Raw genomic sequence first — 14,499 nt, 5'->3', positions numbered from 1 at the left:
AGAGGATTTGCATTTCTCAAATACCAGCTTGTAATAAATGTAGTTCAGTAGCTGCAATGCAGCTGTTTGGTTACATCTGTTCTGTTCAGGCTTTGATACATTTCTAGAGCTTGCTTTGATATCAGAAATGGGTATGCAGTCTGCAGAGCATCTGACCAAGTGCAGTATGGTTTGTTGATATGCTGCCCTGTGTAGTAATTTCCAGTTTTGGTACTTAATATAAATTAAATACCTGAAGGATGCTGAATGCAGTGTTTTCCTATGGGAAGGAAATACTCTTGTCCAACAAATAAGTAGTTTAATTTTAACAGGCTACATTTTTTTAAGTATGATGTATATAAAAGAAGTGGAAGGCTGAATAAAGTCAACAAGCATTGACTTTGAAGTTGATGTTCATTACATAGCTTTGAATATTCCAGTATCCACGATGGTCTTCAGCTCACAGACCTTTTTTGGGGGGCTGTTTTTTTATCTTCTTGTAAAGTAAACAAATTCCATTATATACACTAAACCTGGGGAAACAGTTCTTACACTCCAGAAATTAATCTTTTCCTGAAGTTTAACACCCAGTCTGGAGGAAGTTGGCAACTTGCACATTCTTTAAGGAAGAGTAAAAAGTAGTAACTGTTAAACAAGAACTTCTCATTCTTTTTCTCTAGAACAAAACACGTTATTCCTATGTGAGGAAAAGAGTGAGAAAAGAAACAAATTAGATTTAACTTCCAGCTTGTAACTATCTGAACTGGATGTCATGTCTAGCAATCTTAAAATAGAGTTTTACTAAATGTCGTGACGACCTTGAACTGATCATTCTCTTTTCAGAAAATTGTGATAGAAATCAATAATACTTTTATCATGTTAATTCTGTGCATGCAAGTGACCTGCTTTTCCTGCCTTACAGATGAAGATGAGGATGAAGACGATGAAGAAGACTTTGAGGATGATGATGAATGGGATGATTGATCAAATATTATTATATATATATTTTTTAAGGTGAATGATATACTAAACACTGCTTTCTGTCTATGGATTCTGTAAAATTATCATGTAAATGTTCTACCAATTTGCTGTATATTTTTGTTGCCTTTTGCTTTTTTATTAATCTGTGCAATACCTCATTTAATCTGTAAAGGTTTGTCATAATCCTCTACAAAGCTACTCCCTGTTAATGTGTGCAAGTTTACACCTGGATGATCATGTACATGTGAATACTTTCCATTCCACCAATAAGGGAGTTTAATGTAATATGTGAGACTGACAAAAACCTTAATGTAATTTAGTTATAATGCAAGAAGGAAAACACTATTTTCATACCCTACTTTTTCTGTATCTAAATTTTCTTATTAAAGCCTAGTATAGCACTATGTTCTTTAAGTGATGCAGCTCTTAGTTTATTTAGCCCCTTGATTTCAAATGCAATGCTATATGAATGTTGAGGCTGGTTTATACTATTGCATGGTTTCAAATACATCAAAACATTGCAGTTCAAATCTTAGCAGTATGCTTTACATAACACAAAAGTACTACAGAAATGCACAGCTAGTTGTAAAAATTACCTTGCCCTAACTATAGTACTGACTGCTATTAAACAGCAGCAGTAATTAAATTCTTCAATTGGGGACCTCTTTCTGAAGTTAAACAGGATGGCTCTGTATTGTCATAGTGGTAAAGACAACTTTGATGCAGACAAGTTCCACTTCTGGTCAGTTTGTTTTGGTTTGGGGTTTTGGGGAGGGTTTCAGGGGGTTTTTTTGGGGGTTGGGTTTTGTTGGTTGGGTGTGGGTTTTTTTGTTTTGGGTGGGTGTTTTGTTTGTTTTTTGTTTGTTTGGCTTTTTCTTCCCTGCTCTTTCTTTCAGAATGAAGATGTCTAAATTACTGGGGGCTATATTTTTTGTGGTTTTTAGGCTGAAGGGCTGCATTTAAGGCTTGCTTCAATAGCATTTAATTACTTTTTAAAATCTGTAGGACATTGGTGTACTAATAAACACAAGTGGTATTACTTTGCAGTCTTTGCTTTATGGTACACAGCAGATGCTGAAACACCAATCCTACATCCTGTAGGTTGGAAAGTCATTAACTCAGAATTATATACTTTGGATAAGTACTGAACTTTATGGCAGTATTTGGCTTCATATGTTGGCTTTAACACCGAGGGTTGTGATGAAGATCAAGAACCTGATTCACAAGAATAGTATTTGAATAGATATGACAGAAAATGGGATTTTGATTTCACAGCTTGCACATTTATATACATTGTACTTTGTAGTGCAGTAAACATTGATTGGCACATCTGCCTATTATGAAATACTAATCTATGCTACGTGGGTATTTAATATCTGCAGCATTAATTACTGTACTTACTGTAATTTTCAGGTAAAAAGTCTTTTTAAAACCACATTATCTGACACAGAATGTTTAGTTGTCAGTTACATTTGGAGTGTAGTTAATACATAGTGTCCTGGGTCTTTGACTGTAGTCAGGGTATCAAATGAAATTTAAGTTATCAGAAAAGTATTGACTGAAACCCAGTGTTGACCTGATCTTGACAGGCTGGACCTGCATGATATGGCTTGGATTTCTAACCCAGTTATAACCTAGTCTTTAGCAAATTAATTTAGTCGTAGGAGGAGAGAAGAAGTTGCTGAGAAGTAGTGGGAGTGGTAAGGTGGTAGTTTAATTATTCAGAGGATGCTAACTTCCTTCCAAGAGTAATTTAAGCACATAACTTGAGAAAAAAAAAATTGCCAAGTGGTCTCACTTTCTTGCAGTAACTTTCACATTGGCCTCCACTGCTGGAAACACTTCCTGCTAGCTTTGCTGCTGTAATGGCTTGAGCTTTGGATCAAGTGCAAGTGCAGCCTGCTGTAGCTAATGGCAGTGGAGTTAACAACTTGTGCATTATGAAAATATTTGTATGGCTTTCATATAACTTCTGGCACTGCACTCTTATTTTTATTGCATATAGGGCATTTAAAAATTAAGCAGATGAGGCCTAGAGGTTTTCCTAACATGCTACTTACTAGATATGTTTAGCTGTTATGTTCCCAGAATTGGAATTTCTGTAATATAGTTAATAATTAAGCATCACAGTTCATTAATCAAATTTCTACTCTGGATTTTGGGAGCTCTGAAGTTGCATTATTGAATAAAACTTTGATTTGTAGATACTGGCCAAAGAAAGTTTTTGGGTTTTCTGTTTCTTCATACAAAAAGTACACTCACACCTGTGGTGTCCAGGTTAATATTTACTTTAAAGTAGTGTTTGTTCATGATAAATTTCAGCATACAGACTGCGACAGCAGTTAAGTTAGTCATAGCTGCATGCTTCAGCACTCTGCCACTTGCACTCCAAGCAGAAGATAGCATTTCATGATACTGGTGCATTGTTGCTAAACATTGTAATGAAGGCCTCTTATATATTCTGGTTAATTGACTGTCCAGATAGCCTTAGCAATTAACAAACTAGCATGAGGCTTTTGTATCTCAACACTCTATGTGCATAGACAATATCAGCTAGCCACTTGTACGTATGAAATTCGTAAGAACTTCTCAATCATTCAGTTTTCCATTTATCAAACTGAAATTTTTAGTATGTGAATTTTTGAAATGTACAGTGAATAGGATGTTGCACTGGTGGCAATTCATCATGAAGCATAATAAAATTAATTTGACCCAACTAGTGTAAAACTGTGTGGTTTTTAAGTGCTGATTGCGGCACAGGTTTTAAAATAGATCTGTAGATTGATTACACACTTTAAAAGTGACTTTGGTCACCTGGCCAAGTTCACAAAGCAGTAAATAGCCACTGTCAAATTGCAGTAGTTTCATGTCTCTGGAAAGTTGGATTGTGCTGTTGAGTAAACACAATGAGTAAGAATGTGACACCCCGTCCTCCTGGCAGTTCTCACCGCTGCTAAAGCAGCTTCCTTGGAAACAGCTACTGCTGCAGGCAAGTGCAGTAAATCAGCAACATTTCAAGGTCAAACAAACATGGGATTATTAATAAACATTCTAGAAGAAGTTCTAAATAATTAACTCTTGTCAGTGAATGTTCTAACTCAACCTGGATTATACAGATATAAATCTTCGTCCTGCATGTTGTACAGTTTGAGTTCAGGATACTTCAGAAGTTTGCTTCTCTCTCCTAAAGTATCTGAAGAGTCCAGCATTTCAAACTGCTAACCTCAAAACAAAGTGTACACCAGGTTAGTGCTCATCTGATTTCTAGGCCTTAAGTGCAAGGCAGAGTTGGAATCGTTACCTGCAGGATGAGCTGAGGTATATAATAATTTCCTCTCCACAAGCAGAAGCTTTTGAAAGGAGGCTCTTTTTTTTTATTATTTGACAATGGTTGCTTTCCCAAGTAAGATTCTTGTAAAGAGGAAAAAGGAGGAAAGATCCTATTGCTTTTAAGACTGTTAGCAGTCCACTGCAACAGCCTTTATCTAATCATTAGAGAAATTCTTGGTCTAATTAAAGTTCCTGAAGCTTAAGTACAGTGATAAGCAGCTTTATTTATAGAAAAGTGAAAATGGTTTAGGGAAGCTTAGAAGATACTCAGCCTTTGTCTCTCAAAGGGACCAGTGTTATCCTCTAGCACTGCAGTAGAGACTCCTGTTGCTATGTATTTGTTTACTGTCTGGAATTTTCTTGTGAGTGAGAAGATGGAAAGGATGGGGTAGTAAGAACTAGAACGTGAGCTGGGGAAGTTTAACATTTGTGTTTTAACCACCTAGAGTCAGTGACTAGCATGGCACATCTAAGACAGTCTTTGAAAGTTTGAGGGTGTTTATCCAATTATGAAGGAGCCTTTTTGGTTTGTTGTTTTTTATTTTTTTAAATTGACAAATTTCTTTGGCTTGTCTGCTATATTGTGCTTGAAAAAAATAAAACATTGGTTGGTTGAAATCACAGGTTTGAATACAATTCAGATACATGTTGAGAAATAGAATCATTGCCAAATATAATTAGTGGGATGTTTTTCTGAGAAATTTTATTTTATGCTGGATTTTACAGTATTTGAAGGTGTAACTGCTAAAATGAATTAGACAAGCAATTTATCAGTTACTCAAATTTTTCTCTAACATACTTTAGGTAATAATGGCAGGACTTGCTCATCTATAAACAGTGCCTGAAATCAGGAAGTTTGATATGTTACCTTTATTGTGGAGTTATTTGGGGTTTTTATCTATTAGTATCAACAAATATACTTTAATGCCTTTTTTCTTGTGCTCTAAAGGGTTTTTGGAGTCTCTCTGGAGTGAAATTCTTGAGCCATTACTTCATGCGCGTGCTTTTTCCTCCCTGAAGCTTAATCATCTTGAGTTTGGTTACTTATGTAAATTTATTACTTAGATCAGGGAGTGCAAGTTTTGCTTAAAAAACAGCCATTACTAGCATTATATTATTGTATGTACCACTTTGAGAACACAATGAAATCTGATGTTTAAAGCTTAAGAAATAGAATAATGGTTGTATCATTTATCAGACAAAGTATTTTGCTTAAATGACATTGGCAGGAACACAGAATTGGGAATTTGCTCTTCTAGATGTTGGTGCCAAAAACTAGGGAACTGCTGGAGCATCTGAGCTGGATTTTGTTGGTAGATGGGTCATTCCCAGATGCTCAAGATACAAGGAGCACAGACTGACAAACTTCGAGAATCTTGCACTTTTTCTGTTCTCTTTTTCTGTATAATATTACCGAGTGGTAGTCCTTTGGACAAAAACAGTGTTTATTTAATAATCAAGAGAAGAAATAATCCTCAGAATGTAGCCATTCAGAGTTATGGCTCCCCAACTGGCAGCAAAGAATCTGGCTTTATTTTTAAATTCAAAATGAAATGGAAAAAGCAGACTACACCCAATTAACATAAAACATGTTTTCTGTGGTTCGTCTCCTGTGTATGAATGTGAAAGGCCCATGGGTAAAGCAGAAATCTGCTAGTTAGTAGTAGTCTTTTTCACATGTAGTAGCTTCTAATATCTAATCCTTAGAGAATATGTTACTGAAACTCACCTGCTGTCTCTGAGACAGGTAAGAAATGTAGGACTTTTTGGAGAGCAAGCCGCTCTGCTGTCAGTTGTGTTCACAGTGCTCAGGCCTGCAGCTGGTAGAAGAAAAAGAGTATGAAATCATTCTGTAATGTTAAAGGATCCTTTTTGTGCTGTAGTATCTTCTATGCTTGCCTTACAGGAGCTTGGATACTCTTCTGACTCATACTACATTAGTGTCCTGCCTGGATAACTCAGATGTTACACATCTCAGCCCTTACTATTTGACCATTCTTGTCTTCAGTAACAATGCCCCTAAACCTCCTGGTAGAAATACAGTTAGCACAAATACCTTCAGCAGCTTACAGCACACAGCTGTTGTTGAACACATTTCAAGGGAACAGAAGTTGTCCTGATGTGGATTCCTCTTTGGGAAAAAAATGGTCTTGCCTATGTACCAGGGTGAAGAAAAACAAACATCTATCCTAAATGACCAGTTGGGAAAACACTGTGCTGGTTGCTCTCATGAGCACTGTGAGAGGTGGGTGGCTGGTTAGAGGATAGGACTAAAAAATCCAAGAAGCATTCTTCAAGGAATCAACCCTACATAGATCACTACTGGCACAGAAAACAAACAAATGCTACAGTCTTTCTTTGGTACTGGGCACATTGCCTGGTTCATTGTGTGTGCTCACTCTCCTGGCTAAAAACCTCAGGAAACCATGTACACCTTGGGCACCAACCAGTCAGGCTGATCATCCTCATTCCAACATTTTATATACAGGATATGCATCCTCAATCTAGAGATGATACCTGGATTGGGAATGAGCACAGAGCAGATTCCTTGTACTTTGTGCCCAGGATCATTGGTTTTACCTGAGTTACCTTCAACTATGCTGCAGTGGGGAGGATTTGGTGAGACTTGGGTATTCTGCCAAGCAAAAGTGAATTGTCACAGTGTTACTTGTAGGCACAAGCTATCTTTGTTTTCTGAAAGGCTATAATTTCAACCTCCTGACTGAAATCAAGTACTGTGGTAGATCAAGTTGTTTGTTGCATCCCTTGTGTTTTCACTCAGAGCAGCCTTTCTATTAGTCCTAAAATGCTCCAGAAGAGTGATGCAATATGAAATCATTGCAGTGTGAAATCATTACAGATATTCGTAATTCCTTACTTTCCACCAAAACTGGATTATATGCTTTCTTCTGTCCTTCCCCATATGCTTCCTTCCTTCCCCAAGCCCATTTTCATGACTAAGCCTCTTAGCCTTTGGCCCATTTTTCAAATATTCCTTCTTTGCCTAGCTGGAACTAGTGCCTTCTGAAAGACAGAGTGAAGTCAGGCTATCTGTACATTTGCTGTCTTGTTCATTCTTTGCCATAAAACTAATTCAGGTTGCTAGCAGGAGGACAGAGCCCTGAATTAAACTGCTGCTGTGTGTGACAGAAGCATCTTGTTGAACTTCAGGCAGGCCTGTGTTGGTGCTTTTTTCAAGGTGACTCCAGAGAGTCACCAGGCCATCAGGGCAGGTTGCACAGGGTGTGTCAGTGGTGTGTACAGGAAATACAAAGAACAGTGTGGGGCTGGTGTCCCATACAGCAGGGCCCAGGGTGTATGTTCAGGAGGGGTGGCTGTGCTCTCTCAGGAACATGGTGTGTAAGTGAGCAGTCAGGGATGCAGCACAAAGTGGAATCCTGCATTTGTCCAACTCAGTCACTCTTCTGACCCTTGCTTATCTGCACCGCTGTAATGAGCATGCAGACACTGAGCAGGTGCATCTGCACTTCAGACACTTAGATGCAGGTGTTTTAACTGAAACCAAATCAGTCCTGCCCTGTGCCTCAGTTGCTCTGATGGTGCTAATAGCACAATGCATATAAATACATCTAGTCCAGACATGTACTGCAGTCCAGACATGTGACACTTAAAATATTTTTAAATGTTGTTTTCCGTGTTCAAATTTAGTTATCTCAGTTCTCAGAACAAAAACATTAGGTAAGACTTCTTCGTTTCTACAAGGCCTGGATTTGAGTATCACTAGCCATTTTAAGCCCTTGAAAATCAAAACAACGTGAGCGTGTCTGTAGAGCAGTTAATCTGAGCAGTTTGATTACTTGTGTGTGCAAATATTGGGTCATGGTCTAGTGTTGCATCAAACTGGTTTTCAGTTTAGTATTTTGGAAACCCCCACCACAGCATGCAGCTCCCATGGATTTAGTTTTAATAAACTAAAAATGTTTTAATGCATTGTGAAAGACATGAGGTTTGGGACCTACAGAGTAGTTGCTAATCACTGGTTTACAAGCCGGGTTTGCAGCACAGCTCCCACCAGGAGCACTTCACTGTGAGTGACGGTGTCAGAAGCTTAACTGATCCCGAACAGGGAGTCCTGCAGCAGTGTGTGGGCAGCCCTATCGTATGGCTGTGCCTGGGCTGCACCAGGCTGCCTCCCTCCTGCCCACTGACAGCCACACATTCCTCCCCAGACTTGTAAAAGCTGTAGTTTCATGAGCAGGACTCATTTTAAAATCAGAATCATTGCTTCTCTGGCTGCCTATAGGTCTGCAAGGTGCAGCAGTGCTGCAGCCATGCTCTCAGAAAGTGCAGGGCCCTTGGAAGATTTGAAGCACAGGAGGCATTCTGTTTATGGCTTAGATTTACTGCAGCTCTGTGTGTGCTGGCTTCTGCTGGTTTCGTCTTTCTGCCTCATCTGTCTCTGTCATCTCAGTTTGAAGGGGCCATCCTGTTTTCATCGGCGTGAGCATTAGAGCTCTGACTTTGTTAGAGGAAAGGCAGCCAGTAGATTTGAAGTGTGTGATAATATTTTTGCTGCTGGGTGATAGTCACACTATATTCCCCAGCTCCTGGATCATCATGGGACATTAGGGGAAATTGTGACAGGATGTGGCTGAAGGCAGATTGATTTACTTTCCTCCATTAAATTTCGTTTTTTACCATTTGTGCTTGACAACGACTACAACCATAAGGTAAAAATGTCTCAGCTATTGCATCTGAAAAACATGATCCATGCTTACTTAAAAAAAATTTTGGGCTTGCCATACGTTTTTAGATTCCAGCTAAGATTTTATTAATCTTGCTGCATAATTTTCAGTGAAAGCTGCACTGTCAACACGGAGACAGAGAAGGCTTCTAAGAAACACAAGGGCAAGTGCATCTCTTTAAATCTGGCCTTCTGTTTTGTTACTCTGAGGATGGGTGCTTGTTTAGCAGCATATATTTTGTCACAATAAAAAAGGAAAAAGAAACAAAACCTTTGTCCTTTGCTTTGCTAATTTGAGTGAAACTGGCAAAATGTTTCTGCCCTACACAATTCCTTAAGGTCTTGCTGAGCAGAAGCTCACAGAGGTACTAACACCAAATTTCTTCACTTAGTTTAAATATTGGTTGTTTCATGGTGCATGCACGTGCTTGCTGTTGGGATGCCCTGGAAACAGCAGCAGGTGCAGAGGCACAGTTGTACTTCCTTAGCAATAGTCTCAGTCCCAGAGAAGAGCATGTGTTTAATTGGTGTGATACTTCAACCACAGGAGTAGGGTTATTAGTCTGCAGAGAGTGAGTCCCTGTAGAATCAGTTTTGATAATGGCCACAGCTCTTCTGTGCCATAGCTCCTGCTGGGGACTCATGCTATGAGGTTGTCTCCGTGTTTCATCACTGTTTCTCCTCTGAAGTGTATGGTAGCTCCTCAATCGTCAAAACTTTATGCTATTTATACATTTTAACAAAGGCATTAGCATTCATTGGTTACAGATTACTTAACTTTTTTCATTAATTAATACTGAAACTCCTATTTCCAAGCTACAGCTCTCATTCTCATGCTAATTAGTCTGCATGCACAGTTCTTCTTTCCATTTGAGTTGGGTTCATTTTGAGTAGGTGGTCAATGGGTTGGTGGTCAGGATCTCCCACTGCTGGAATTACCTTTCCCCCAGTTACTGCTCAGTTCTGCTGACTTCACTCTGGGTGGCTCCTGTCCAAACAGTCCATTCAGCTTGGGACTCTCTTCTCTTTCCCTTAAAAGATTAGCCAAGCACACAATGTTCATAATGCAATTGCTTAGTCATAACTGTCCAGCTCTAGCTACTGATTAACAACAAAAAAATATTTTGGTTTATTCAAGTTTTGGGGGGCTCAGATCTTGAGGGGCTTGATATCACAACCACAAGGACACAACCCTTTACCTGAAACACAGTGAGGGATGTCAAATGAGGGATTGTGTAATATCTATTAGGAGAGAATATTCATCAGTAGTGAGACATAAGATGCAAAGGTGTCTTATTGTTTTGATTCAGAGCCAGTGGGAAGGAAAAAGCAGCTTGATGAAGCTTTGATTCAGACTGTCTTCATGGGTTAGGCTTTTCCTTACCTCAGGTACTTTCATCTCCCATTACCTGAGCAATGCCAGATGAGGATTAAAGGGGGAAAAAGAAAGTTGCGGGGTGTCTTTTGACATAACAATGTGGACTTCAGCAGACAGACATGTGAGGAGAGGATTGACACTGATGAGAGACCCTGAGCCCAAGCTGATAGCATTTGAATCACACTAATTATGTCTTCAAGAGAGTTATTAAACAGACAAATGTCCCAAAGCAAACATGGAAAAAATCAAGCCTCCTATGGAAAACACTGCAATGAAGGGAAGGGTCAGCAGAAGAAAATGGAAGCGATGGAGGATATTCCTCCATAATTTTGAAAGTGGTAATTGGAGGAATGGCAAGAAATATGGAAAGAAAAAAAGAAAAACTGACCATAGTCAAGCTTTTCTTGGTGCTGTGCAGCATGGAGACCAAGCTGGTGAGAAAGCCCTTCAAGTGAGAAGTCAGATCACTGGCAGGATGGTGCTCACCTCTGCTCCAGAGCAAGGTGATCCTTCACACACCACTTGGGGAAAGGCAAATAAAATCACAGAGTCATAGAGCAGGAGCTGGAAGAGACCTTAAAGATCATTTAGTTCCAACCACCTGCCATGGACAGGGACACCTTGCACTGGACCAGGTTTCTCAGAGCTCCATTCAACCTGGCCTTAAAGATTTCTAGGAATGGGGCATCCACAAATTCTCTGAGCAACCTGTTCCACCGCCCTCACAGTAAACAATCTCTTCCTAATATCTAATCTAAACCTGCTGATTTCAGTTTGAAGGCATTCCCCTTGTCCTATCACTACCTGATCTACAAAAGTCCCCTCCAACCTCCTTGTAGGCTCTCTTCAGGTACTGGAAGGCTGCAATTAGGTCACCCCAAAGCTGCCTTTTTTCCAGGCTGTATAATCCCATTTCTCTTGGCCTTTTCACATAGGAAAGATGCTCATCCCTCTCATCAACTTGATGGCCTCCTCTGGACTTGCTTCAAGGTCGATGTCCTTACTGTGCTGGGATGTAGCATCTTTCCTTCCACATGTATTTGAATGCAGCCCTTCCCCTCTGCAGCACAGTGGGGGCCCCACTCAAAAGCAGCTGTGCAGATACCATGAAGGAAATTCTGCCAGCACTGGTTAGCTCAGTGTCTGCATTTTGAAGGATTATAATGTATCTGGTGCAAGAGGCAGGAGATCAGAGAGCAAGAGCTTCATCAGAATTTCCAGACTAAATCCCTAATTTCACTTAGAAGCTGAGTGTAATTATGCAACTCCTGATTTCCCTTCAGGTCATCCCAGCTGGTTTCAACTAAACCAGATGTTCTGCTTTTGAAGTATGATATTCTGTGTCAGAAATAACTACTCAAGCCAACTGCTTGCATTTAAATACCAGGAATGGCCCTGGAAACCTCAGGACAGCAGGCAGCATCTTTTGCTGACAAATACTGGAACAAGGTGAACACATTTGAATCTTCTTCTCACAGATCATTGCAGCTCCCCCAGACCCAGCATGAGGACTGAACAGCCCTGCAGTTTTCCACCTCATGGCTTCTTGAAGAACTGAGCAGTTTTACCATTTGCCCCTGAAGTAATGAATTCTCCAGACTTCTTAATTTAAAATCCAATAAGAGAGAGACCCTGAGAGCCCAAGAGATGCATTAACCTTGAATTTCAAATAAGAAAATATCCTATAAACAAAGCTATAGTCAAATTGAATACCTTTGGAGACCACTGCTCCATTTGGAGGAGGGGTTAAATATTCATTGTTTCAGAAAGAAGCTGATTTGGAAAAGAGGAGTTTAAACATTCATTGAAACATGACAGAGTGAAGCTCAGGTCTTTGCTTTGAGCCATCTCAGGCATGTGAGTCTCACCACAACAGCAGCATTGGAGACCCAGAAATTCCACCCTGGAAGTGATGAATTGACCCATCTCTGATGAAAGAACCCCTGCATCTATCACCCCATTGCCACTTTATCCCAGGTGGCACTGCTAGTGTCAATACAACCATGAGACAGTATCAGGCAGTCAACAGGCAGAGCAAGTGATGGGAGAGCAGTCTTGGGTGATGCAGATCCCCAAAGGTGGTAAGGACTCTACATTCCCAGTTACTCAGCACCACATCTCCTCTGGCGTGGGATAAAGCTGAGGAGAAGTGCACTGCAGGGAGGAAAGCTGACTCCAGAATCAGTCTGCAGGTGGGATCACAGCTGGCTGGCGTGGGCAAGGAGCTGAGGGCTCTGGGGGTGGCTGCTGAGGACCTGGTGCCCTCTGCATCGAACAGGTCTGCTCACCCTGCATTCAATTAAGCACTAGAATGAGACACAGCAAGTTGCAGTATTGACATGCATACAGTCACTCACAGATAAGGCCATTCATTGCCACTCTGAGGCAGTCAAATGATAGCTGTCCAGTGTGAATGGTCCTCCTTGTCCAGTGTCCTTGATATCAATGACTTTTCACCTAAGAACATGACAAAGTACTGAATGAGACTTTCCAATGGACATTGTTTAGGGAGACTAGGAGCTCCATCTACTATGTATTTTTATGGGCCAGCTTAATTAATGTTTGCTGTGTTCTTGGAGCAAAGGCCAGTCTGGAGGAGTTTTTATGCTCTGCAGACAGGAAGGTGACAAAACGTGCTCAGTGCCCTTGAGGTAACACCACGTCTTGTAACAGGGACTGTCAGAGCAGGATTAGGGCTCAGGATTGTCTGACACCCAGCTGTGAACTCAGCTCTCCATGTGACCTGTGGGATTCTTTGCAGTGGGAATTTGAGAGTGGGAGCCAGAGGCATGGTGGGGTTATTCAGCCTGCTCAGCTGTGCTGGGCTATCAACTATCAACATCTGTGACTGTAGTCACAAAGAGCTTAGGGGACAGATCCAGAAAAATTAAATCCGAGCTAAATCCATGCTACCCAATACTGTCCTCCCTCTGTTCCTCACTAGAGGTTCCCAGCATCTCCTTTGCACCAGCAACACAGCTCTTAAACTGCAGTGAGAGGTCTAGGGAAGCAAACTCAAACAGTCTTCCTTTTTGTTGGTTGATTTTTTTTTTTTTTTTCCTGCAGCACACAGCCAGAGCTGTGAAATTGTCCTGGAGCTGCACCAGCTGGTGTTGCACCTAAAATCCAGCTACTGGGATGTTTGGAGTGATTGGATCTCAAACTGATTTTAGTCACTTTATAGTAGAGACTAAAAAGTTTAGCTCATGAGTGGCTAGACAGAGGATAATCCTGGCATGGGATGACACACATAAATCTTGTCACAAGGGCTTGTAACACACCCAAACCCATGCTAAACTGGGATGAAAGGCAGGAGCCTTTGCCCTGTCTGGGTGCTGCCTGTGCAGAACCAAACCTTCTGGACTGGACTGGTGCCTGTGTCACCACTTGCAATATGGGCAGAGTTTGTTTGTAGCTGCCCACCCTCCACAGCTGAGACTGACCTGCCACAGTCCGGGCACACTTGGTGAAGAGGAAAACAAAGGGCTGGAATTTGGCAGAAGTGATGAAGAGCACATGAAACCCGATCCCTGTTGCCTTCCAGCTTGTTTGTGAAACACAGCAACACATGCATGGGTCGCAGATTTAGAGAGCAGTAAGCTGAGACTGAGCAACAGGGGTGACCCCACTGTGTACACATAAACACTTCCTTCAGGTGCCTGCAAAATTCACTGCTTTAACTGTAGCTCATTGACAGCCCTCAAGAACATTCACCAGTGTGATAATTAAAAAGTACAGCTATATGTTTCTTGGAACTTTCCAAATGCTTCTTGGAAAAAAAACTGGAAAGAAAAGCCCAGGAAATACTTAGTGCTTCATGGGTGGATTGACCTAATGCTCTCAGCAGAAAGGTATAATGGGGTGCAGAAAGAATTAATTTCTTACCTAGAGAATTGAAGCTTCAAGTATGTCCCATGCAAGAAAATAGTCCCATGTCTAGAGGCTATACTCAGTCTGGTGAAATGTCTTCTAGGCCACTCCTGGGAATCCTCCCAGATTTATCCTCCTCAGAATGCATCAGCATTTCTGACTACCAGTTCCTTAGATGCTTGTTTCTAAGTGAGGAAATGGCAGAAATGTTGTGTGTTCCTTTTCACAGGCATTCTTTCACAGCCAGGTCAGCTGT

General features: G+C 40.8%; 1 protein-coding gene across 2 annotated transcripts in view; it reads left to right on the top strand.

Moving 5' to 3' along the window:
- WASL (WASP like actin nucleation promoting factor) overlaps window positions 1-3,676 on the top strand; it is a 48,331-nt gene extending 44,655 nt beyond the window's left edge. For both annotated transcript variants that reach the window (XM_056511457.1, XM_056511447.1), the window contains one exon: window positions 902-3,676. In XM_056511457.1, the coding sequence (XP_056367432.1) occupies window positions 902-963 (62 nt within the window). In that variant the 3' untranslated portion in view covers window positions 964-3,676. The remainder of the gene's footprint in view (window positions 1-901) is intronic.
- The last annotated feature ends 10,823 nt before the right edge of the window (window positions 3,677-14,499 follow it).

Source organism: Oenanthe melanoleuca, chromosome 1A (genome assembly GCF_029582105.1).
Source record: "Oenanthe melanoleuca isolate GR-GAL-2019-014 chromosome 1A, OMel1.0, whole genome shotgun sequence".
Classification (NCBI taxonomy): domain Eukaryota; kingdom Metazoa; phylum Chordata; class Aves; order Passeriformes; family Muscicapidae; genus Oenanthe; species Oenanthe melanoleuca.
Note: the sequence above shows the minus strand (reverse complement) of the source record. Positions and strands in the feature narration are given on the sequence as shown.